The 27,625-nt window shown below is 42.5% G+C and overlaps 1 protein-coding gene across 3 annotated transcripts in view; it reads right to left on the minus strand.

Moving 5' to 3' along the window:
• Positions 1-27,625, minus strand: part of CHCHD6 (coiled-coil-helix-coiled-coil-helix domain containing 6) — a 320,698-nt gene that overhangs the window by 42,608 nt on the left and 250,465 nt on the right. The window contains exon 8 of one of the 3 annotated variants that reach the window (XM_053301295.1): positions 12,093-13,248. The exons of the other annotated variants lie outside the window; for them this stretch is intronic. Within the exon in view, the coding sequence (XP_053157270.1) occupies positions 13,234-13,248 (15 nt within the window). The 3' untranslated portion in view covers positions 12,093-13,233. Of the gene's footprint in view, positions 1-12,092; positions 13,249-27,625 lie in introns of those variants that run through there. 3 annotated transcript variants of the gene reach the window in all.

Below are 27,625 nucleotides of genomic sequence, written 5' to 3' on the forward strand. Positions count from 1 at the left end.
TTGAGAATGCAGCGGCTAGACTGATCTCTGGGTCATCTAGGAGAGACCCTATTACTGCTGTGTTGAAAGAACTGCACTGGCTGCTGATACATTTCTGGGCAAAATACAAGGTGCTGGTTATTACCTACAAAGCCCTAAACAGCTTAGGTCCTGGGTATTTAAGATAACATCTTCTTCACCATGAGCCCCACCACCTGTTAAGATCATCTAGAGAGGCTCGCCTGTGTTTGCCGCCAACTTGTTTGGCGGCTACTTGGGAATGGGCCTTCTCTGTTGCTGCTCTTGGCCTTTGGAATGCACTCCCTGTTGAAATAAGTCTCCCCATCTCTGGCAACTTTTTAAAAGGTACTGAAGATATATTTATTCATCCAGGCTTTTAATTAGATTTATAGTTTTAATACTAGGTTTTAAATTATTTTAATATTAATGATTGCAATGTTTTTAATTTAGCTAATTAATAACTAAATTTAATAATTATTTTAATTGTTTAATTTTAATTGATTTAATGTTGAAATGAATTTAATTGTAACCTGCCCAGAGACACAAGTTTTGGGCAGTATAGAAACATGTCAAATCAATCAAGCATTTTAAAATTTCTTTATTTTTGTTTTATTTAATTATTTGTTTATCAAATTTGTACTCCACCCCAAACTTTCATCTCTGGGCGGTTAACAATAGTATAAAACAAGTTAAAAACATATACAAAAAACATATTGTTCCCTAATCCAAATATTCTGGATCTGGGAAAGTTCAAAACCGAAATCAACCAACCTTAGGGTTGGAATCTGAATCCTTGACACCCCATTCTGTATTCCCAGACCACCCCAACATTCTCAGAATAAAAAAAAAAGAGTAATTCACAGCAAAATTCTCTAGGGAGGAGGGATAAGGGAAAAATAGACTTGAGAGCTATAAAAATGAAATGGAACAATTACAATGCAGACCAATGGAGATGCAGAATGCACTATGCTTTCAGACACGGAGAGGTTAAAACAATTATTTGAACAGCTGGGAAAATTAAAATGGTAAAATAATAGCTACCCTTCAAAATGCTACAGATGCAAAGAGACTCTTCAATGAATAACTGATAAAGGGGAAAAACATTTTAAAGGAAAACCATTTCATGCATGAAGGTTGAACAAATAACTGCTTCTCTGACTTACCTGGATTTTCAGATTATCTACATGATATGCAAGATCCAGAGAAGTTAATACCATAGTCTCCAATCTCAGTAGACCTTGGGTCAATCACCAAAGGCCCTAGAGATTTAGAGTCAACTTAACTTGGGGGTATTCCAATAGAAGTTTAAAACCTTTACAATATGTGAATATTGTGGTGTAGTGGTTAGTGTGTTGGACTAGGATGGGGGAGATCTGAGTTTAAATCCCCATTCAGCCATGAAACTCACTGGGTGAGTCTGGGCCAGTCACATATCTCTCAGCCTAACCTACCTCACAGGGTTGTTGTGAGGATAAACATAACCATGTACAACACTCTGGGCTCTTTAGAGAAAGAGCGGAAAATAAATGTAATAAACAAACAAACAAATAAATAGTGGATTCCTCGTTCATTACAACTATGCTCCCACATTACATTTCCACTCCAGTCCCTGCACAGTAATTTGACTATATGAGAAGTCGATGCTTTAAGTGCTTTGAATGAGGCATAGAGAGGACTATTATTTCACACACTCACGCACACACGCACGCAATGGAAACAGAGTGGATGCACTTCTAAAAGAACAACCTAAATCTGAATGGATGCATAGATAGATAGAGACAGTAAATATAACTTGTCATATAAACATCACACAACCCAATCACCTTTTTGCATGAACCTGCTCTCAGAATATAGTAGGAAGAGTCCTGTTAGATCAGACCAAAGGTCTACCCAGGCGAGCATCCTGTTTTCCACAGTGACCAACCAGATGCTTCTAGGAAGCTCACACATAAGAGATGAAGGTAACAGTCCTCTCCCACCACTGCTCCTCTGCAACTGGTAGTCAGCGGCATACTGCTTCTGAACTGGGAGGTAGTATGTAGCCATCGCAACTAGCAGCCACTGATAAACTTGTCCTCCGTGGATGTATCTAATCCTCTTTTAAAGCCACCATCACATCTTGTGACAGCAAATTCCTTATCTATCTATCTATCTATCTATCTATCTATCTATCTATCTATCTATCTATCTATCTACCTATCTACCTACCTATCTATCTATCTATCTAATACATTTATATACCGCTCCAAACCAAAGTCTCGCGGCAGTAGACATACTTTCTTTTGTCCATCGTCTACCAAGCAGTTTCACGTGTCAGAGAAAAATCACCCTCAATCCATTTTCTCCACATCATGAATAATTTTATTAGTCTCAATCACCCATCACCAAAAATCTCTCTCCCTCTCCACACTATGCATAATTTTATAGGCCTCTATCATGTCCCCGTGTCAGTCACCTTTATTCTAAATTAAAAATCCCCAAGTGTTGTAGCCTGAGAGGTGAAGGTGTGAGAGGATAGTTGTGGAAATTAAAGATACAGTTCATTCATTTAATCACATTTATATACTGCCTGAGATGTGCATCCCTAGGTGGTGTGTATGACTGAAAATTATGTAAAAACAAAATAAAAACAATTAAAACAGTTTTACAAGAACAATTTAAAATTAATTTTAACTAAAAGCCTGAGAAAACAGGTTTATCTTGAGGGTCTTTTTAAAAGCAGCCATAGATGGAGAAGTTCTTATTTTGACAGGAAGTGTATTCCAAACCCTGGGGCAGTCACAGAGAAAGCCCGGTCCTAAGTAGCCACCAAACAAGCTGGTGGCAAATGTAACCGGACCTCCACAGATGATCTTAATAGGTGGCAGCGTTCATGATAAAGGAGGCACTCTCCTAAATACTGGTAATAATCAGCACTTCGTATTTTGCTCATAAACATAGCAGCAGCCAGTGCAGTTCTTTTAAAATCATTCTATGGTCCCTTTGAGTTGTCCCAGAAACCAGTCTGGCTGCCACATTCTGCACCAATTCTAGTTTCTGGACTACGTACAAAGGCAGCCCCACATTACAGTAGTCAAGCCTGGAGGTTACGAGCATACGTACCACTGTTTTAAAATCATTTCTCAGGTTTAGACAGTGGCCAGGAGTGGTTTTTTATCAGCTTTGGCTGATACATCAGCTATGCCCATTTCTGTAGGTAAATGACAATAAAACAGTGTTGCATATGCTGGTAACCTCCAGGCTTGACTACAACCTGAAGTCAAGCCTAGGACAACCCGAGGGGAACATATAACACTGATTTTATAGGAACTGCACTGGCTGCCGATATGTTTCAGAACAAAATACGAAGTATTGGTTATTACCTACAAAGCCCTCAATGACTTGGGTCCAGGGTACTTAAGAAAACGCCTCCTTTGTCATGAATCCTGTTGTCTATTAAGATCATCTGGAGAGGTCCGGTTACAGCTGCCACTGGCTTGTCTGGGGGTGACTTGGGACCAGGCCTTCTCTGTGGCTTTGGAATATGCTCTGTGTCAAAATAAGACCATCTCCATCTCTATTTGCTTTTAGGAAGACCCCCAAGACACATCTGTTTTTTAATGCTTTTAACTGAAAGTAATTTTAAACTATTTAATTGTTTTTATCCCATGAAATTGTTTTAACTTTTTATTCTGTTGATGTGAGAAACCAGAGAGTTTGGGATCTAGGAGCACTCCTAGGCTACGCATTTGTTCCTTCTAGGGGAGTGTAACCCATCTAGAACAGGAAGATTTAAACCATCTTTTGAGTCCTGACAGCCCACAATCAGTACTTCTGTCTTATCTGGATTCAACTTTAGTTTGTTATCTCTCATTCAGTCCACTACCACCTCCAGGCAGGTGTTTCAGGAAGTTACGAACATAGGAAGCTGCCATATACTGAGTCAGACCATTGGTTTATCTAGCTCAGTATTTTCTTCACAGACTGGCAGCGGCTCCTCCAAGGTTGCAGGGAAGAATCTCTCTCATCCCTATCTTGGAGAAGCCAGGAAGGGAACTTGGAACCTTCTGCTTTTCCTGGAGCAGCTCCATGCCCTGAGAGGAATATCTTACAGTTATGCCATTTCCCAAGGAGGTTGCTATGGAGAAATAGATTTGGGTTTCATCAGCATATTGATAACACACTGCACCAAATCTCCTGATGATCTCTCCCAGTGGCTTCATGTAGATCAGTGATTCTCAAACTTGGTTCCTCAGGTGTTATTGGACTTCAACTCCCATAATCCCCAACCAAAGGCCACTGAGGCTGGGGATTATGGGAGTTGAAGTCCAATAACACCTGAGGACCCAAGTTTGAGAATCCCTGATGTAGATGTTGACAAGCATTGGAGACCGTATGGAACCTTGTGGGACTGCAATCTGTTTCCTGCAAGACTACCTGGAGCTGAGAGGCCACCACCTGCTCAATCACTTTGCCCAACCATGGAAGACTGGAGATGGGTCTAACTCCAAGGGATCCAATGCAGGTTTCTTTAAGTAAGGTCACAGGAACATAGGAAGCTGCCATATACTGAATCAGACAATTGGTCTATCTAGCTCAGTATTGTCTACACAGACTGGCAGCAGCTTCTCTAAGGGGAATATCTTACAGTGGCAGCGACTTCTCCAAGGTTGCAGGCAGGAATCTCTCTCAGCCTTATCTTGGAGAAGCCAGGGAGGGAACTTGGAACCTAGATGCTCTTCCCAGGGCGGCTCCATCCCCTGAGGGGAATATCTTACAGTGGTCACACATGCAGTCTCCCATTCATATGCAACCAGGGTGGACCCTGCTTAGTTAAGGGGACAAGTCATGCTTGCTACCACAAGACGAGCTCCCCTCCCTAATGGTTTAACAACAGCCTCTCCTTAAGGCAAGGAGGCATCCTGCCCTCCCTCAGAGAAGCATATTTATTTGCCAGACCCTCTCTGATAGTACAATTGCCAGATGAAATAAGCCAAGTGGGGCAAGATAACAGGTTACATAATTATATTGGGAAAGTAGTGCCAGTATAGTTAAGATGAGGAGGAACTGCAACATTCTGTCACTGTAAGTCCTTAACATTCTATTGGTCATAACATCTAAACCATCTGTCCAATCTGCCTGAACATTTGAAGATGTCTACTAGGTGATACCATCCCTCCAAATCTGGTCAGATCTGAAGTAAAGTGGCTGAGATACAGCCATCCCAAAACTGACCCCTAAACACTAGAAAACAAGTACAGTGGTCCCTCGACTTACGAACTACTCGACAACCGAATTTTTCGACTTACGAAAGGAAAAAGTGGCCGCACACTTACGAATTTTTCGACATCCAAATGGAAAACCGTTGGCGGTTTTAGATGCGGTTTCCTCGACTTACGAATTTTGATAATGTGGTCGTTGCCCCATAGCGAGCAATGCTCCGCAGGAGTTTGCAGAGTTTGCATTTTGCATGCCTTTAAAGTGCACTTGATAAAGAGTTTTGCACATAAAACTGGGTGTCTGGGTCTTTTTCCTAGGCTCCGGAACGAATTAATCCGTTTCCAATGCATTCCTATGGGAAACCGCTTTTCGACTTACGAACTTTTCGACCTACGAATGTGCATTCGGAACGGATTAACTTCATAAGTCGAGGGACCACTGTATTGGTTACTTTTTGCCATCAGATAACATTTCTTATTTTTTAAATGTCTCTTAAATGTTTTTAAAAAACATTTCCTGAGTTTAGCCTCTGAAATCCCCATAACAACTTGGTAAAAATCAACTAAGGATGCAGATCAGTGACTTTGTCCATTGAGAGTTCTGAAGTCAGAGCCGAGAGGCTCTGAGAGGTCCTGGAGAGTTAATTCCGGTTTCTGAAAGTAGCTGCTTCATAAGGAGAATCTAAAAATACTCTGGCTAAAAGAATGTTTCCTTCCACCTTCCCTTCCTTTTATGACTTTTTGTTTCCTCTCCCCACTGAGATGGGGGTCCTTGCAAGGCCATGCAATATGGCAGCAAAGTGGCCAAGGGGCCATGTGAGATGGGCCAAGATGGAAAACAGACTTATGAATGAATGCAAGGTTGCAGCAATGAGATGGGGGTCTTGCTAGGGCACGCAAGTCAATGGCAAGCTGGCTAGCTAATTAGATAATAGCTACTTCAGCATGACAATCCTAGGGAACTCCTACCTTTCTTTCATCCCCTGCTAACTTGGCAAAGAGGCACCTTTTTAATCTGGCGATTCTCTTTATTTAGCAAGGGGAGAGTAACTGGCCCTATCCATCCCCAGCACAGTACCTCCAGTGACTGTTGCTGGTGTCTGTCTGTCTTATGTTTCTTTTTAGATTGTGAGCCGTTTTGGGACAGGGATCCATCTTATTTGTTTATTTCTCTGTGTAAACCACCTTGAGTGCAGTACAGAAATTGAATTAATCATCATCATCATCTATGGCGCTTGCCTAGGTCCTGGATTATAGATGACAGGCCAAAACCTTTGCTTAGTCTCCTAAGCCTCTTAGGAAACTCCTTTCTGAAGTTGGCAATGTAATTTTTTGCCCTTTCCCTGAAAAATTTCACGGCCCACCTAGACATGCCACCATAGCCGAGTCTCCCCTTAGTCTACAATAGCAGTTCCCAAGCTTTTCCTTTATGTGGATCACTGCATAGTAATTGAAAGCTTTTGTGAACCACCACATAAACAAACCACATAGGCTTGCACATAGGCCTCATTTTTTCATGGTGCCATTAGGCACTACAATTTTAAAAAACATTTTATTTTTGGATGGTGGTGGTGGCAGCAGCCACCACTATTGCCATTACAGAGCCACCACACACCCCAACAGCTCCAAGCAGCGCCCTCCCACCTCTTTCTCCTCCTCCTCCTCCTCTGCCGCCTCCGCCTCCAGATGAGGCTGGAGGCAAGCAGAGCTGTGCAGGCATGTGTTGGGCAAAGCAACTGCTCCGGCATCATGTTCCCATCCCCATGAGATGCTGCCACCACCACCACCTTCTTCTCTGCCACCTTCAGCCCCAGCCGCTGGCCCCTGCGGCAGAAGAATTAAAGAGTGGCCGCCAATGCTCACCTGCACAACTCTTCCTGCCTCCAGCCTCATCTCCCTGCCCCATCAGTGACAGCAGGATGGACCACCTGCAGTAACCTCACAGACCACCAATGGTCCACGACCAGAGGTTGGGTACCAATGGTCTACAGTGAATTAACATTATAGCCTTTTCTTTGCCTTTAGCAGTTCATGCCTTTACTTCAGGGACAGTGTGGGCTTAACTCTCCTGTTGTGGGCTGGAATTTCCTTGGCAATTATAGTTATAGAGATTTGCCACAATCCTCATACATCTTACTGGATGTGATATCTATGTCATTGTTATTGAATATGAGCCTTTAGTGACACACACACCCCTGCCCCAAATGGATATCACAATATCATCTTCCGTTAATTCCGTCTAATTGTACTTAGAAAAAAAATAATCTGACAATTATTAGCAATCGTCAAGTAAATCAGCACACAAATGGCGATTACAAAGGCAGCTGCCTCATACAGAGTCACATTTCATTGGTTCATCTAGCTCAGTGTGGATTGGCATACTGTACCGTGCTGATTGGCAGCAGATCTCCAGGGTTTCAGGCTGGAGTCTCTCTCTGACCTACCCGGAGATTCTGCCAATGGTTGAACCCAGGACCTTCTGCATGCAAAGCAGATGCTCTACTGCTGAACTATGGTTTCCCCCCTCTATGAATATCCTGCCAATTTCTCCTTTGTTCTCCTGCCACTAAAATATCATGAGCAAGAAAAGCAACTGTCTCCTGATTAAATTAATCAAGGTCAGCCATGGGCAAAGAGATGATGATTCAACAAAACCTATCAAGATCAAAAGAGAATGAAACATTCCAAACATCATCTTTCATGATAATTTTGTATTCATAAATTAGAAATAACTGAGAAAGCAAACAAAATAGAAACGCCTTTGTATTTAGGCTGAGCATTTTTATGGAATGATTTCCTGCCTGCAAACTTTTATCGCCAATCAAAGCACTTTCTGTCCGAGTTTTGTTACAGTGTAATGTCTTTAAGAGGCTGGTATAAAATAGGCCAATCTAGAGTAAAACTCTGGCCCTCTGCAGCTGTGGTTTTTTCCTTCTAGCCAGGAAGCCGTCTTCTAGGCATCTAGGAAAGAAGCTGTTGCTCAAAAAGGAATAACCAGAGCTGCGCTGGGGAAGAATTCTGCATTAAGTAAACTCAAGTTATGCACTACGAATGGGTGGATTCTTTGGTAATAATTGAAAACATTAAAATATCTGCTTTCTTTTCAATGAAAAACTGAATGGTGTAATATGTAAAATCCAAGTGAAGCAAATTTGCATACTTGCTTTGTTTTAATTTCTTCTGCTTCTGCTCATAATGGGAAGGGGCAAAGAGTGTTTCAGGGCACTGAAGCTGTGTTCCATCGCTGTAGGGAATGCTGTTCATAGCCCACTCGCATCTTCTAAAATTCCACCTGGTAGTCCTCAAGTAATATTTATTTATTTATTTATTATTTTTACACTTCTATCCCACTCTTTCTTTGAGTAGCTCAGAGAGGTGTACATGGTTATTTTTATCCTCACAACAACCCTGTGAGGTAGGTTTCGGATGAGAGATACATGACTGGCCCAGAGTCACCCAGTCAGTTGCATGGCTGAATGGGGATTAGAACCCGGGTCTTCCTGGTCCTAGTCCAACACCCTAACCACTACGCTGCCCTGGCTCATCATTGTAATGATGAACTCCAAAGTAAAGGTTAGAAATCTTTCTCTCTCTCTCTTTAAATAGTGAAAGCTGAGGGGAACAGATGATGTATTCTACATTCAATATAATGTATTTGCTGGCATAGTACAGAATTGCAGAATATATATAAACCTGCAAGTAGCCTATCAGGGAAATTCCTTCCTGCACTCTCCTTCCCAACTATAGCTGCCCCTCATTGCTTCCGAGAATATAGGTTGCTGGGAATCTCACAATGAGATTCTAAGCCCGTCCTAAAAACACGCTGGAAACATAGTCAGTCTCTAAATCTACAGCAGACCCTGGAAAAGGGTTTTTGAAACCCTTCTAGCCATTAAAGTTCCCACAGCACATTTTGCAACAGTCAAAACCTGATGTTCTGCCAAACTTCCATTTCAATAATTACATTCAGCCAAACTAAAACAATACCTAGGTTTCCACGTAATACACTACAGTTATCTTTAATTTCCTCTTGTAAATTGCTGCAAAGAACTGCCAGGCACTGCTAAACAAGTGGCTCAGCCCCACTCTTTAAATGAACACAACTCAGCAGTGAGTAGGTTACTGTGAATACTGCACTATGACTGAAAACTGGCTCAGGGGAAAATGTACATGGTTCCTGAGCTTGCCATACCAGATATGAGTCATCTGATCAAACACATCCTTAATTTTACCAGGAGAGTTTTTTTTTAAAAAAAAATTAATTTGTGTATGCGACAAAGAACAGTCCTAAGAACATAAGAACAGCCCTGCTGTATCAGGCCCAAGGCCTATCTAGTCCAGCATCCTGTTGCACACAGTGGCCCACCAGATGCCTCTTGAAAACCCACAGGCAAGAGCTGAGGGCGTGCCCCCCTTCTATGACTGTGTTCCGCTGCAGCCCTCAGACTAGTAGCCATTGATAGGCTTGTCCTCCATTAATTTATCTAAGCCCTTCTTAGGCTTAGGTGGCTGTCACCACATCTTGTGGCATAGAATTCCATAGGTTAATTATGCATCAAATGAAAAAGTAATTCCTTTTGGTGGTCCAAAACATCTTGGCAATCATTTTCATGGGATGACCCCTGGTACTAGTGTTAAGCAAGAGTGAAAAAAAAGTCTCTGTCTCTACTCTCTCCACACCATGCATAATTTTATGGATTTCTATCATGTCGCCTCTCAGTCATCTTTTTTTTAAACTAAAAAGCTCCAGGTGTTGTAGCCTTAATTGTAAGGAAGGTACTCCAGGCCCCTGATCATCTTGGTTGCCCTCTTCTGCACCTTCTCCAGTTCTGCACTGTGGTTTTTGAGGTATGATGAACAGAACCGTACACTGTACTCCAAATGTGGCCACACCATAGATTTGTGTTAGGGTAGTATGCCATTAGCAGTTTTATTTTCAGTCCCTTCCCTAATGATTTCAAGCATGGAACTGGCCTTTTTCACAGCTGCTGCACATTGTGCCAACACTTTCAAGGTACTCCAGTCCCACTAGGAACTATAATATCTGAGTGAAGATAGTAATAGCCACTGCTGGGCTCACCTGGGTTGGTTTGTTGCCTTGCGGTGCAGTCAGTGTAGTTTCTTTCCCTGGTTTGGGATTTCTTTAAGGTTGTTGAAGGCAGTTCTGGCCTGCCTAGTAAAGTCTTGGGTGAACTGATTTTCAGTAGTTCTGGAGACGGAGCGGGAAGGTCTGGCAACTCTCACTGCTTTATATTGTAATCTGGGTGGTCAAAAGTGGGCAGTGCCTGAGTGCCCTTTATTCTGAAAACATCATTTCAAAATGATGTTTTAAATGGATTCATTCTGGCGACATATTCTTGGTATGTCTGGCATGCCTCTTGATCTTGTTCTTGAGTAAAAATCTCCTTTGCTCTTTGAATAACTGGAGAGGGATTCTGTTGAAGCCAATTTTTTAACATGTATTGTTCCACTCTTTGTTTTAAAATCTCAAATTGTTCCTTCACTGGCTTGGTTGACAGCCATTGGAAGAAGTGGTTTAGGTCTAGCAGCCACTGTTCCACTTCCTTGGGAGTCATGTCTGGATGCTTGGGGATCATCCAACCAAAATCTTTTCTCCTAATTTGCTGAATCCCTCTGCCTGGTACTCTGCATCCATTTCCCGACTTGTCCTCATGGTTGGGTGATTTTGCTGACAGGAGATAATCAGCTCCCAAGGATAAAGTTTATCAATAAACCACAGTATATGTCTGGATTCTCTTTTGTAAAGGACTCCATAGGTATACAATTTAGTTAAATATTCTTTCACCAATCCCTTATGTTCCTCAATGTATTCTGGGTATTTGGGTGTAACCCTTGATCCCTGGATCTAAAGGAAACTCTCTTAGGCCAAAACCTAATTGGGAATACATATTTCCAGCACCTGTTATCAAGCATGACTTGTACCCTTAGCTAAGCAGGGTCTGCCCTGGTTGCATATGGATGGGAGACTAGAAGTGTGAGCACTGTAAGCTATTCCCCTTAGGGGATGGAGCTGCTCTGGGAAGAGCATCTAGGTTCCAAGTTCACTCCCTGGCTTCTCCAAGATAAGGCTGAGAGAGATTCCTCCCTGCAACCTTGGAGAAGTCGTTGTCAGTCTGTGTAGACAATACTGAGCTAGATGGGCCAACGGTCTGACTCAGGAGATAGCAACTTCCTGTGTTCCTATTTCGGGATCTAAGTGAAGTGTTTGAATGTCAGGTATAATCCAATCTTTGTTAAAAGGTGCGGCAGGATTGTTATAGACACCCTTCAGTTTTCCTGCCTCATGGGCTCCTTCCCCTCCCTTACTTTCTGGGAGGTGATTTAGATTGGCTCCTAGGTGAAGGGGAGAACTTCCTAACTGTTTTCCTGTAGTGGCAAGAAGTCCCAAGGTTAAATTTAGATCTTGATCTACTAACTGCTCCAGTTAGTGTGGTGTATGTAATGGGTCTTGCCTTTTCAGGCTGAACATTCGCTTCAATAGTTGGAGCATTTGCCCCACGGTACTCTATAGGTAGGAGTAACCATGAGTGAAGTTTAGCTATATAACTCTGAACTGGGGAAGTTCCCCACATGATACAATTTACGTGATACCACAACTGTTTTTGCTCTGCTCTGATGATATGGAGTAAAGTTGTACTCACTAATCGGTGGTATTCTCCTACTTGCCACAAAGCCCAGTTTACTGTTACGTTAGGGTTTGTGTCAGTATGTAATTGCAATTGTGTTAAAAGTGAATTTCCTCCCAACTCAAAATGGAGGTTCAGAGTTGGTAAAACTTCCCAAGTTTGTCCCTGAGGAGGGGAGCTTGTTGAGCCTCCCACTCAGTCTGTGCCATATGATAAGTCGCTTGGAATAAAGCAGGCCAAGTATCAATTGTGATCAAAAATTTATATATTTCTCTGGAAGCTGTTACATGATAATTATTTATATTTATATTTATTTATTTATTGTTAAATTTATATACCGCCTTTCATTAAAACAATCTCAAGGCGGTTTACAGCAAAATTTAAAAACAAGAGTGTAAAAAAGACACAATTAAAATATTAAGTGCAAAATATTAAACAAATCTGATTAAAATTTTAAAACAAAAGCATAAAAGCAATGCAGAGTACAAAGATCATCATCATCATCCCAATACGCCCCAACAGCTTCCTGACAAAACTGGTACAGCTGCCACCCAGGTGGGAAGAAATCATTGGGTAACTTGTCGACTGATCCAAGAGGTAACTTCACTACGGGGTCCATTACAAGAGACATCCATAAGAGGATGATGGGTGTAACCATAAGGTGAGTGTAGCAGGCTCCAGGGTTATATAGGATGAACTCACATGAGGGGTGTAAATGATTGACCCCCATACGTTAGTAGGATTGATTAATCTGGAAGGGGGAGCAGCAGGATTACATTTTGTATTGACTGTGGCCATGTGTGTTATGCTGATGTTCCAAAGTTGATGAACAACAAACATTGAGTCAGATAAAATGGCCTTGGGTCGAAAGTAAATAATAGACACTAAGGCAATGAATGTTGAATGTTACATGTCCTGCTAAAAGGGAGTGTGATCGTGTACCCCTTTTTGTTACTATAGCCCCATGAATCAAAGTAGTATCTACTGCTATCTTTGGTGTTTTTACTCTTTGCTTTGCATGCAATTTAAAGCTAGACAAATTATCGAGCAAATGTACTAAATACTGAATATATGTGTCACTAAAAGAAAAATCAGCTTTCAATTTGATACATTTTAATCTTAGCGGTACATATTTCATTTTAGAACACTGAAAAGCATAGGCCAGGTAACCTACAAGTCTCTCTATGATTTTATATTTCATAATCATAGGATTTGCTCACGTCTAGTTCCAACAGCATAGTCCTTATTTTTTTCCATTTGTTGTCATAAATACTCAGCCATTTTGAAGAGATGTTGAACCCAAGACACCTGGTTTCTTGTACAGTGAAGGTGTACTTTTGTCCAGATTTATTCTTATTCCATAGAACTGAACACGATTCCCAATGGAATTAAGGAATTGAGGACTGGAATGAGAGAGGAGGTCATCTATGTCAGCAAAGCAATGACTGTTATAATGAGAACGAATTTCTAAGGAATTTCTCCAGTTCTAGAGGACTGGCATGCAAGCAAAAACTTCAGGATGAATCCTCAAGTCTTTAATAGAATGTAAAGTGTGAAAGCTCCTATGCACTTTTAGATATAACAATAGAGATAGGTAATGCAATGTTTGTTAAACACTGGAATGAAGAGGGTGGAGATTATAATGCATCAGGTTAGCATTTGCTTTTTTAGTATGAAGATGAAGAAGCCCCGCTGTTATTTTATTCAAACTGTGCTGTCTCTAGGTAAGAACTGCAATGTGCTTGTGGTTCTGCACAGCTCCTAGCACACTGATGGCTCTACATTGTCCAAGATCTACATATATTTCAGGTAGTTATACAGTTAAGATAAGCAGTGTTAAAGTCATTCAAAACTGCAAACAATGGAGGAGGAACTCCATCATGGAAGAGGAGGAACTTAAGTTAACTTAAGTTCCTCCTCAATGGAGGAGGAATTTATGCCAACATACTTATGAGAATCTGGGCTCTGCTCCTGGTTCTCACATCTGTACTAGGTGACAGACATGGTCAGCACAGCTTTCTTGTGTGTGCTGGTTTTACATGGGGCACACAGGGAATGCAAAACAATGCCCTGTGTTACATTGGTCCCAGAGCTCAAAAATTTCCTTGTTCCTCTGAGCAACCATATTTGATGAATAAATATTTATTTAACAGACAAATATGACTGATAAATAAATAAATAAATAAATAAATATAAATAAATATTTGATGGTGCATATTTAAACTAAGATACACACCGAGCTTCATCTCAGCCTCTCAGGAAATGGTAGTCTCCTCTTTCCAAACTGCCAGGTTTGTGTCACTTCTAATGTCAGCTCCAATGCAGTTATAACAATGAAAGGTAGAAAAGAAAAGGACCAGAAAGGGCAGGCGAGGAAGAGAGAGAAGATAGAAAGAGGATGATGACAGGTAAAGCACAAAGGATAGCAAAGGCAGAGCCAGGCATACAGACAGACAGAAGGAACAACTGTGCACTGGCCTGAAAAAGAAACTGATAAGTTCAAAATGCAGAATACAAAGAGGTGACCCTGGAAAAACAGAGATTGTCATACTGGGTCAAACAAGTGGGTCAAGCATTCTGGCAAATCAACATTTCAAAGAAGGAGAGACAGCTAGAATGATGATCCCTGGATGAGTATTATGGCGTTAGGATGTTTAGCCTCCTTCTCTATGTGCAATGGAAATGTGATGCTCTCCATGCAACACAGCAGGGTTGCCAACCATAAGGGATATCCAGTACCTCCTCTTTCCACCAGTCAACAGATGGAGGGATACTGTGACTAGATGTCCCGGATAGAAAGGATAACAAAGTATTTACATTGCTAAAGAGAAAATTGACAAAAATAATTTCTGCCCCAGGCACCATAACACTTCAGAAGACCTAGTTTATGAAATTCTTCTCCTCCATGCCACCCTCAGTTATGGGTTGTCTACGTTTGACAACATGTCTCAACAACAAACTACCAAGAAACCGACATCTAGTTGACAGCTAGCCATGAATCCTGCTGATCAGCAGGAATAGATGCTTTGCTCTGCTACAATCAGCAACTACAGTGGTTTCTGCTGGTCCCAAATGCTTACACTGCTCACACGTGAAATAATTAGACCAGACACCCTATGAAGGGCGTAAGAAGCAATATCAGAGGCCACTTTCAAACTATCAACATTTCTTTTAACACAAGAAACCCTGACAGGGTGGTTCATACCAGCTCCCAGAGTCTGGTCCTGCAAAGATTAGTGACAGGTTATGCATCGGAAAATGTCTGGTCATAAAACAGTCGTTTCAAAACAAATTATAGTTTCTGGGGGGGAAAGAGGCATGATTCCCAACATTTGAAAACATGAAAGAAGAGTGAGGCAAATAGATGTGTGCGTGCTTGCGGTGCGCTCTCTCTCTCTCTCTCTCTCACACACACACACACACACACACACACACACAACACAACACACAAGGATCTATATTTTCTCCTTCTCATTGATTTTATTCTATTGGGTAGAAACAAAGATTTATCTTGGTCAAAGCTATAGCAGATAAGTAGAAAGTAGCAGAAGCAATCGTGTGGGAGAAAGCCATAGATTAAGCAGCTTAAAAGTGGCCAAACTGTTTGCTCACCCCAAACTTTTAAGAAAACCTAATTTGTGTCAAGATTATGACTTTCTGCATTTGGTGAGAGGCTTAAGCAACGATGACGTATTAGCCTCACTTTAACTCCTCACAGCCCTTGAACCACCACCAGTGCCAGGCATTTGCAAGGGGATTTACTGCCACACCAAGGGAGAGCCAGCTACAATTCTACAGAGAAATTACGGCTCTTCAAGCATCTAGTAGAACCAAACAATCCTATAGAAAAGTGGGGGCGGGGGGAGAAACCAATCAGAGCCCAAAGAATAAAACAACAGACCATAAATTCAAGCAAAATGCTGGACATAAAGCATACAATATTATACCTGCTATAGACAAACGGATAATTCATTCTTCTTGATATCCCTGTCCTCCACATATCTGGACAAAGAGAATGTAGTGGCTCTGTTTGAACTATTTTTAGTTCACTCTGGATTATGCTCTTGTGACAACTAAGTGTTAACTGCTTCATTTCTGGCATTCATGTAACGTTTCTTCTGAGATTTAACTCCTCTGGAATGCTTCCGTGAAGTTTAAGAAAACAAAATATTGTGGCCATCCAATTCTCCCACAATTAGCAGGGAACTTGAAGGATACTGCCTTTGAAAAGGATGCTCTAACCAACAATTTCAGTCTGGAAGAACACCAGCAGTTACTCTGAATCCTGGTACCACTAGTACTGGCTTCTTAATGGTAGATCTCCTGGGACATACAAAAAACCCCAACTGCTGCTGGAAATTTAAGTAGTAATTGAATGCAATTTAATACTGGACTGCAGGTCCTGCATTGGTAGGAACATGTCCAGTGTTTGTTCCAGCAGCAAAACAAGTGGTTAGACATTCATGAGAAGGTAGCTTTAGTTAGTAAAGGAAATCACATGCAATGTGTGTAGATTAGTAAATGTAATATGCATGTTTTATACGCTGAAGTGCTTTCTGTGTAAGAACTTTGCCATGCTTGAAATGGCCCCGTCACTGCCTTCCTACTGCTGAACCCACCTTTCCTATTCTAGTCACTGAAACCAGTGCACTGACCTATTCTACAGGAGTCTTATGACTTAAGTTATTGTGTACAATACTGTATATAATTTTCTTTCATACAATAGAACAGACTAGCAGGTCTGGCACAGAGCATCTGCGCCCCTAGTTCTCCATGTCTCTCCTGCCATCTTCATTTCATCATCAGCCCCAGTCCTTTCTCCCCCCTTCAGCCACAGTCCATTCTCCCCCTGCTCCCTTCAGGCCCAGTCCATTCTCTCCCCTCTCTCCAGGCCAAGTCCGTTCCCTCCCTCCCTCCAGGCCCAATCCGTTCTCCCCCCACCTTCAAGGCCCAGTCAGTTCCCTCCCTCCCTCCAGCCCCAGTCCGTTCTCCCCTCTCGCTCCAGCCCCAGTCTGTTCTTCCCCCTCCCTCCAGCCCCATCCGTTCTTCCCCCTCCCTTAAGCCCAAGTCCGTTCTCCCCTCCTTTAGCCCCAGTCCATTCTCCCCCCATCTGCTTTCTCTCATCGCCCTCTGGTGGCGCTTTCCGCTTTCCCTCATCGCCCGCCCATGCTTTCCCTCATTACCTGCCGGCCGGCCAGCTAACCTAGCTGCCATTTTCCCTCACTGCTGGCATGGCCACCGCTTTCCCTCGCTGCCCGCTCACCCCTGCCACTATCCAGCGGCTGCTTGCGAACTCTCGTGAGAGTTGCCATGCATGGGATTAATGAAGGGTATGCCAGATAGATAGATAGATAGACTCCCCAGATTCTCTAGTCCTCTTCACACAGGGAACACCTAGCTGGGATTAGACATGAAGAGGCTTTTCTACTGATGTAAACATGGTTGCCATGCAAGGATTCATTGTCTATGCTAATTCATTGTTGATTCTAATGAGCCCCTGGTGGCGCAGTGGTAAAACTGCCGCCCTGTAACCAGAAGGTTACAAGTTCGATCCTGACCAGGGGCTCAAGGTTGACTCAGCCTTCCATCCTTCCGAGGTCGGTAAAATGAGTACCCAGAATGTTGGGGGGCAATATGCTAAATCATTGTAAACCGCTTAGAGAGCTTCCAGCTATAGAGCGGTATATAAATGTAAGTGCTATTGCTATGCAAAAGGATGTCATCTTGCTTTCATAGCAGTATATTCGGGCCTGCCTTCTTGTCCTGCTACCTGCTCTGCTGGATCTCTCCAAGCTTTATTCACCTCCAGAATGGTTTTCTGCTCCTTCCTTCTATCCCTTCCCCCAAGGACAGTCTTCTTGGCAATGAACACTACTTGCACTTTAGACTGTAAGCTTACCTGCTCCCTTGCAACACTCAGCAGCTTCCAGATGGAAATGTATTTTTACATGCTGGTATACATGTGTCAGAAAAAGTGTCATGTGTGAAGCAGCTCTCAGATGTCTCATGCCTGTTATGTGTGAATGTATACATTTCTTTATGACCTGTTGCACTTGATCAGGTCTACATTCTGATGCCATATCCCTTTTCAGAGTACTTCCTGAAGTACTCTGACCATAAAATACATTGTGAATTGAAACTGCCAGGGCTGCTCCAGTCTCAACAATAAAACAGAGGCTTATTGTGTTGAGCTCTTACCTGTTTACATGAAAATGTTCCATGTTTTTCAATCCACTAGAAAAATAAAATACATACACACACAGCATACAGAATTGCTGGGCAAGTCCTCTTTATATCACTTCCTAAGCAACTTGGCTCTGAGTTCCACTTCTCTTTTGCTTATGCTAGAGTTGTGCTAACAAATGCCTTTTCAGCCATTGAGCTCTGTTACACGGTTTATAAAAGATACACAGATCATCATGGTGAAAGCAGTTAAATTACAATAAGCCTCCTGTCCCTGAAATCCCAAGTCTTCTCCGGATACTGAATCTCCTAGGGCTGCTAATACCATTTTAAAAATTGGGACATTTATCTGAGCAACGTTTAGTCTACCCAAATGATATATTTGCAATGCTACTTGTACGCATTCCAGTACTACTGAGAAGCTCACTATATTTTCAAAACAGTGTCAAGGAATAATGCATACTTCTGTTAAGGTGGAAAATGCTACTACCAGACCCACATATCTCATAAGCAAAAGACAAAGGCTGAGTTCTCACAATCATGGTGGTGGTACTTATTAAAGCGTTAACCAGGACTGCTGAGCCCTGTGAAGCTGGTTGTGAGGGTGCAGATTTCCCAGGCAATCTTGGTCAAACTGCATTTCACCAGGATAATCCTGGTTATCAATCCTGGTGAAATGCAGCTTAACCAGGATTGCCTGGGGAACCTGCACCCTCACAACCAGCTTTGCGAGGCTCAACAATCCGGGTTAACTCTTTAGGCAGAATTGTGTCCGTGATTGTGAGAACACAGCCAAAGTAGAAGTTTGTGCTATGACAGCGGTATACATCCTTGATATGCTATGAAGTTTTAAAATAAGAGGAAACAATATGAGGATGACACTGTCATGGGTAGGAAACAATGTGAAGGGCACTAAGCAGAATAAGATAAAATAGAAATAAATTTAAGGAAAAAACTCAACCAGACTTTTTTGAATTCAGGAAACACATCATGTCAACATTTTGCTATTTCTGAATGTGCATTTTGTTCAATTTGCCTACATTGTTCCACAGAGAACATTTAACTCCCTGGAAAGGGGAATGGGAGGTTCAGCAGGCTGGAAAGGAGACAAGCATCTGAAGCCTATTAATTTACTGTATGAAACCTGGCTGGGTATTATTTATTTTCAAAAACTATGGAATGCCCTTAGAAAAGTGAATGATTCAGCTCAGCCTGGACATATAGTAGTATAATCACAAAGGGTAATAACTGAATGGACAAGAGAGAAAGATTCCTCTTCTTCCCTAGAAAGTCAATCCTCCAAAGCATGGTCAGGGATGAAGCTCATGTTATGCCTTGTAGGAAACAGAAGAAGCTAAAATGCCAGCAACTGCATTTTATAGCTAATGGATCAGCTTCACCCCTCAACATCAAGTTTGTTCTTTTAAGAGATTATGCAATCACGTTCTTTTAATTAAAACAGTTGCAGGAACATTCACAGTAGACTGACATTTTTGAAGGATATGGAGACATCTGGTTGCACAGGATGTCAGCTTGGGAAGAAACATTATAAATACCCAACAAAATAAATCAATTCCCCTGTTTCAGTCAGGGTTTGTCTGGCCTCGCTTGCTCTTCCTGACTGTGTGACCCAATAGATGATCTGCTTGGTGAACTAAACCGACTCACTCTTTGGGGACAGTGGAATGGACTGATAGTCTGAGAGGAAACATTCACAGCCAGATGAGTAGAAGGTAATTCTAGTGACAGAAAGAGAAGCTGGCAGGGGGGAAACAAAAGCGTGAAGAACAGAAGTAATGGTGTTGAGTTTTATAGGGAGAAGTACACATTTTTAATTTTTAAAAAGGAAGATTTCAAAGCATCATCTTTAACCATTTCCCAGCTTCATCTAAGAAGCCACCTACAATCATCAGACTCATTTGATACATACTGAGGTCACGCACATGACCTCAGCTGCACACTCCTCGGGGCTGGAGGTGGGGGGGGGAGCCAGTAGCTCGCCTGCAATCCCCCCGCAGATAAGCATCATCGCTATTCCCTTTGCCATGCCACGTGCCCACATGAGTTCTGACACAGCAAAGGGAAATGCTGGGTGTGGGAGGACTCCCCCCTCTGGCATCCCAGGGCGCCGCAGGGCACGAGCGCAGCTCCTCCTCCCCCTTGGCTCGCTGATGAAAATGGCAGCCGGCCATGGGGAAGCCATTTAACCTGGAGGCGATCACCCAGATGATCAACGGCCAAGGTTAAGTGAATTACAGGGTTTGCTTAATCTCGGTTAAAGGCCGGGTTAAAAAGTCAGGTTTGGCTCAGGGTCAGAAACAGGAGTGACTTTACTCCCAGTGCTTCACACACGCAGCCTACACCAGGCTGGGCTGCCCTAGCCTGAGTTAGGCTGTGCATATGAATACCTTTACAATGTATGAGCTTAGAAAAAATAACTTTACACTGTGATTTACACTAACATTTCAGACAGCACCAAGACAGACCAGAACACCTTGTTGTTGTTGTTGTTGTTTTTAGAAGCTTTACATTTCCCTGTATTCCAAAATCCGTTGTGACAGGGGCAGACCAGTCCCTCTTTACAAGGGAGTCAATGCCTGTTACAACATTAGGTTACTAAAGACTCTGCATTAGAAGTCTGATTTCTATTATGAAAGGTAATAAGTTCAAATCCTAGCATGTGGGCCGAGTTGCAAATAAATTCTAAGAACACTTTGCATTCATTAAGGCCCTTTCATAGATCCTAAAAGCACTCTAAAGATGTAGAAACCGTGGTATAAGTACCTTGCTGAAGGTCACAGAGAGGCAATGGAGCTAACTCAAAGTTGTGCACATCAGCCCTTAGAAGCTTATTACCTGCCTCATATCTTTTTATACCTGCATTTGAAGGGTTTCAACATTAATTAGAGAAACGTTACTTAGGCTAGTCTAAGATGATGCAGCTGAGAGTAACAGCACGAAACTACTTAGGAAAATGTTAGAAGACTGTTAGGAAATACCTCCTATACAGCAGACTTCTTAGGTGGCCAAAAGGCCTCACAAAATGGTGAAGGATGAACAGATTTGAAACATCTAATCATGTATCCTTGCATATTTGGGCACTTCTGTCTACAAGGTAAGGGTGTGCACAAACCAGTTCGAGCACTGGTTTGGCGCCGTAAGGAGGGGAGTGGGGAGCAGGAGCTTTAAGAAAGAGGAGAGCAGGTCCTTACATGCTCTCTACTGCTGAGGAAGCGCTTGTCCCAAGTCTCTGTGTGGTGCTAGCACACACATGGTGACCGCACATGTGGATGTGTTGGTGCCACATGGGGGAACTTGGGACGAAAGTGCAGAAAGCTGCACTGGAATGGGAGACTACATGTGAGCACTGTGACCGCTGCCAGTTTGTGTAGACAATACGGAGCTAGAATGACCAATGGTCTGACTCGGTATAAGACAGTTCCCTATGTTCATATTGTTTTAACAAATGAACTGGTTAAATCACTTTTAAATAATCCTCCAAAGCTATCTGGAAGCCATTCAGATGCAGAAGCCTCCAGAGAGACCCTTTTAATAAGTCAAGCACACCTGTGGAGATCACTAGTGACTGTAAGTCCTGTCTTCATCAGACAATTGATCCTATTGTCCTAGACAACAAATCCCCCACCCAGACCTTTATCAGCAGGATTAACTATTACTGTACCTGAAGCAACACAGAAAACCCCATTTGTATCCTCTGCCACGTGTCTCTCTTCCCCCGACCTGAAGAAAAATGCATCCCCGCTGAGCCTATCTTTTATTTATTTAAAATATTTCTATACCACCTAAAACTTGAGTCTCTGGGTGGTTTACAATTAATATTATTTTAAACATCAAATCAATTAACAATTAAAATCATTTAAAAGATTAAAAACATTTAAACCCCAGCATTAAAATTATTTAAAACTATAAATCTAATTAAAAGCCTGGGTGAATGTGTGTCTTCAGTACCTTTTAAAAAGTTGCCACAGATGGGGAGGCTCTTATTTCTACAGGGAGTGCATTCCAAAGTCCAGGGGCTGCAACAGAGAAGGCCCTTTCCCGAGTAGCCGCTAGATGAGTTGGCGGCAGCCGCAGGCGAACCTCTCCAGATGATCCTGGCAAGTAGTGGGGCTCATGGCAAAGAAGACGTTCTCTTAAATACCCAGGGCTTAAGCTGTTTAGGGCTTTATAGATAATGACCAGAACTTTGTATTTTGCCCAGAAATGTATTGGTAGCCAGTGCAATTCCTTCAACACAGGAGTAACATGGTCTCTCCTAGATGACCCAGAGACCAACCTGGCTGCTGCGTTCTGAACCAACTGCAGTTTCCAGACTACGTTCAAGGTATAATTAATTTTACAATTAATTATAATTAATATTATATAATTTTATAATTAATATTAGCAGGCATGTGTCGTCATTCCTCCCCACACCCCACAATCTACCCTCAACAAGAAATGCTGCCTCTGCTACTGCTGCTTCCTAGTAAGCAGAGGACAGAACTGAGAAATGTCTGGTATGGTGGTTACCCAGCAGTTCCTTGTGCCTCTCCCCAGAAGCAGCTTTCACGTTAGCCTGAATGTTACAGGCCAGTGGTGTGTTTGTGATATAGTAAACAAATCCAACCATTTCTGGATAATCTCCAAAACTGTTTAGGGAAGCTTTACTAAACAATGGTCATTTGTGTAAAATAGAAGGGCAAATTGGAAGAGAATTTAAACAGTTGTTATCAACTATACTCCTAGAAGCACAAGGTCAGTAGCCAAATGGCTGTAACCTTCCTTGGAATGTGAACATAGCCCTGAAAATGTTCTGCCTGTTGTTATTACTACTTTTATAAAATGAAGCTAACCTCTGCTATAACTTCAGAAAGCAGCATCTAAGCTTCTTAAGTCCTCATAACACAAGTAATAGAAATTGGAAACATGCTGGATTCATCGTTCACCTCTTGAGAGTCCACTGAAGAATTGTTTGCTGAAATATCTCTTGTTCCTTTTCCCCTCACATCTAAATGCTTCGTTTTTCCAAGTAGATAGTTTTGCTTGTGCTAAGGGATTATGAAAGGATTTAGACTCTTTGGTTACTGATTCCTATCTATCCATGTTTGGAGTAGTGTTTGGAAGTTTCTAGCTGTTTCATCTTGGCCCATTCAGAAAATGATTTTTCAGTCAGTACCCTAACTGCTAGTAATAATTGTAACTTTCTTTGATAGTTGTAGAAAAGTTAGACCAACAGCTCAGAGAGGCACTGAGTGGGTATGGATGTACCATGTTATGGGCAGTGATACACCTTTATCTATATCGGCCCCAACCTTCCATAGAAAATGTGTTTTTAGGTTTCTTCACCTGAAAGTGAGTTGACCCGTGGTTTCTTCAAGCCATGGGTGTTCCCCGCCCACCAAGACTATATCTCCAAGTTAACAGCCCCTCTTCCTCCTATGGAAGGACACTGTCCTCCTCCTCATATTAACATATGGAATTCTCTGCCACAAGGTGTGGTGACAGCCGCCAGCTTGGATGGCTTTAAGAAGGGCTTAGATACATGCTGTAATGACCTGCATTAGCTGACTGCCCAGCAGCTGCGAAACCACTCTTTTCAGAGCAATGATTGTATTCTCTGTACGCACACCAAGCAGGGACCTTCCTTTTGTTTTTATGCCACCTGCCAGCCAGCACTTGAACTCTTTTCCTCAGCTGACACAAAAGGAATAAACGAAAAAGGATGGGTTCTTCTTGGAATGCAAAAACTGACCACTGCAAAGCTCACGCAATCATGCTGGGCGTGCACATAGATGTTAAGACTGGGTTAGGAAGGAGCACAGAAGCCCGCAGGAGTGCCTATACAGAGAGTAAGATAGCACTTAGAACTTACATGAAAGCTTTGAACATCCTGTAATTTATTGCCATCAGGAAACTCTGGCTTGAATGCTCGTGGAGGAAAATGCATGGCGAATGTGAAGGCCTATTTCATATTCTAAATGGCAGCAAAGAAATTTAACTGCTCTTTTACAGCCACGGTTGTGTCCATGCAATTTCATTCTGCTGAGTTTTTCTAGGTGGCTAAAGAACTCTTACACAATGTGCCCCTCATTTCTACGGAAGGGTTAGATTCAAGGATTCAGTAAGCATTGCGATAGTTCTGAAGACTTTTTTGGAGGCAAAAGTCACTTGCATCTGCTCCGACCTTGCCAATATCATTGTTTAGGAATCAATAGCAGAGTTATTGTCCTCTATTTAGATTGTATTAGATGCACTTCAATGACACCCAAAGATACAGATAAGGTGCTTGATTCTGTTTCCCTACATGTCTCACTCGACCATATCTATCTTGGTTACTACTGAAGAGCCAGAAGAAACACCTGGCCTGCTTGATCAATGTTTCCTTAAGAGAGAGTTTTGTTTCCGCTAATTTGAAAGAGGCAGTAGTGAGATCATGGTTAAAAAAACTGTCAATTGGTGCCCATCAGTTGGCAAGCTACAAGCCAATTTCTCATTTCTGACCAAGGTGGTCAAATGGACTATGAATAAGCAACTCCAGGCACTCCTGGTTGATATGAGATTATCTGGAGTCATTTTAGTCTGGTTTATGGCCAGTTCAGTACAAACTGCTTTGTTCTCCCAGTTTGACTACCTTCACAAGGACAGAAATAATGAGAATGGAATGCTGTTGATTCTCCAGATCCTATAGGCAATTTTCAGTACCATCAACCATGGTATCTTTCTGGATCGACTTCATAGGTTGAGATTAGGAGATACAACTTTGCAGTAGACCCACTTCTGCCTACTGGGAGAGTCCAGAAGGAGATTCTAAGAGACAGTTCCTCCCTGCAGCAGTTCTCATGCGGGGTCTGACTCCCATGCTTGTTAATATCTACATGAAACTGCTGAGAGGGATCATCAAGAGTTTTTGGAGAGCATCACCATCAGGCCTATGACCCACAGCCCTTTTTCCTCTTTTCATGTGAACAAGGTATGGCAGTATCATACTGAAATGACTGCTTACAGTTGATGATGGAATGGACTGAAGCCAGAAAAAGACAGGGTTGCTTAGTTGAGTGGTCCTAAACCTAGGCAAGTGGCAGAATTCCCTATCTTGAATAGGGTTGCATCTCCCAAGAAAGAGTAAGGCTGCAGCTTAGGAATGGTCCTCGATCTGGGGCACCTCCTGGATTCTCAGATGGAATCTGTGGCCAGGAGTGTGTGGTATCAGTTTCATTTGATACACCTGATGCATATTTTCTGCGATGCATGATCTGATAGCCACTTGACTGCAATATGCTACATACAGGGCTGCCTGTTAAAGCTGTCTGGAAACTTTGGTTAGTTCACAATGCAATAGCCAGACTGATGATGGGGATTCATCAGCAGGAACATATAATATGAATATCGGAAGAGCTCTGCTGGTACCCAATTTGTTCTAGGCTAATTTCAAAGTCTTGGCTTGTGACCACACTTACTCACATATGAGTATGCTGCACATGTGTGTATTATGTGTTGGGGCCAACTCAGAAGAGTCTTCTCAGAACTGAAGTTGCACGTGTGAATAACAAATTAACTTCATCCTAGAAAGAAGCAAAACAACCTTAGGGTATTCTTGGAAAAGCATGGCCTCAGAGGCAAGGCTTTTGAAAACAAAAGACACCATTTACTTGTAAAATGCCAAGGCATAACATATCCTTACAGGCTTACTGTAAACTGAATGTCCACATTCCAACATCTGCCACCCACTAGATTATTACAGCCCTCACTCCCCTTTCCTCCTTATCTAGTCCCTGGGAGCTGCCTTCACTCCCTGCACAACTGGTTTGTCAAATACCACTTTTAACACTGTGCCGCTGCTTTTTCAGTAAACTTTCCTTGTTTCAAAAGCCTTGAGTCTCAAGTCTTTTGCTCCTCTGGGATACCTTAACGATGGCATTTGCCTGTGCCCAGACTGCAGTTGTTTGTTATTTACACTAGCATATCTGATTTTGCGCTAAATCCCCCTAAGTAATTCCAAAGGCACAAATGTGTAGAATATGCATGCATGAGCAAATGCTTGTCCAAATCTTACAAGTTTGCTTCTACTGGAAGCCAATGGCAGATTACCGCATAGGTAGTATAGGCGGCAAATCTTGGGGAGTGGCATCTTGGAGGGAAACTGTGTATATTTTTAATTTCCTTTTAACCTTTAAAAATGCTGCTGTGTAGCGGGGCAGGGGCTCCACCCGACTCCTAAACCATCACAGGAGGTGAGGTTGGGTACTGGAGGGCAACGACAAAAGAGGTCCTCCCTCAAGCCCGACTTACTCGCAAATGAGGCAGGGCGGGCGATTCCGGGCCCTTGCGCATGCGTAGAGGCCTGAAATTGCCCACTCTGTCTCATTTGCAAGTAAGTTGGGCTTGAGGGAGGACTCCTTTCGTCGTTGCCCTCCAGTGCCCAACCTCACCTCCTGTGATGGTTTAGAAGGCAGATGGAGCCTCCATCTGCAGCATTTTAAGGGTAAAAGGGCAGAAATAAGTTTCCCTCCCCCTCCAGCCCCATTACTCTTGTCCCTGGGGTGGAAATCCTTGGCTGCCTATGGGCAGCCAAAATATTAATCTGCCCCTGCTGGAAGCCAGAGTTTCCTTGGGGGGTGTTACCAGTGAAGCCCTATACTACCTGGGTCCAGGCTACCTGAGGAATTGCCCACTCCCCTATGAACACCCCCAATCACCGAATTCCAGTAATTAATCTCTAATGTTTATGCTACCTCCTTCAGAGGCTGGAATTTCTTCAACAAGCAATAGAGAGATTTTCTGTTGCCACTGCACACATTTATGAGATTCATTACCACTTGAGATGCATGAGATTTGAGCACCTGCACCAGTTTAGAATGGCTTTTAAAACACTTCTTCCCAAGCAGGCTCTTAATCTCCAAGTGTGATACAGCTTAGTTTGGTGTGTTGCATTATTCTGCTGGCCGATGAAGTACTGCTGATGATATAGTTTGTATTTGTCTTTGCATGTTTTAATGTACATATTTTGGTTCTTAATTTTAATTTTTGTTGAAAAGAAATAAAATTATAAATCCTGAAACAAAGATCACACAGAGCTGTTCCACATACAGGAGAATCCTGTTATTCACATATCTGCGGTCGGGTAATTGGCACCCGTAATTGGCATATGTGGAAAAGGGGGGTGGTGGTGTTAAATCTGTGTATCGTCAGTGGCCGGAAATGACCTCAAAGGTTATTTCCAGCTGCCATTTTGAGCGCAGGAGCCATTTTGTGGTTCATTTTTAAAGCGGGGAAATGTTAAAACCCTGCAATTTTCAGCCAAAAAATGGTGGAATTGAGTCTCTTGGGGGGCATTGCTGGACCACTGGGACCCACGTAGCATGGTACACTATTTCCCCCTGCATTTCTAGGGTCATTTTCACTGGGTTTTTGCCTCTTCTGTGACCTTCGAGAAGCTATCTCCCCTTTCTCCATTGCCCAATGACTCGGTATCCACGGCTTCATTATCTGCACTAGAACTGGGGAACCAACTCCTGCGGATACCAAGGCCAACCTGTATTACATTTTTTAAAAGATAAAATGCAAGATATTTTAATTGTACATTTCAAAAATGCACCA

This window comes from Hemicordylus capensis, chromosome 2, assembly GCF_027244095.1.
Source record: "Hemicordylus capensis ecotype Gifberg chromosome 2, rHemCap1.1.pri, whole genome shotgun sequence".
NCBI lineage: Eukaryota > Metazoa > Chordata > Lepidosauria > Squamata > Cordylidae > Hemicordylus > Hemicordylus capensis.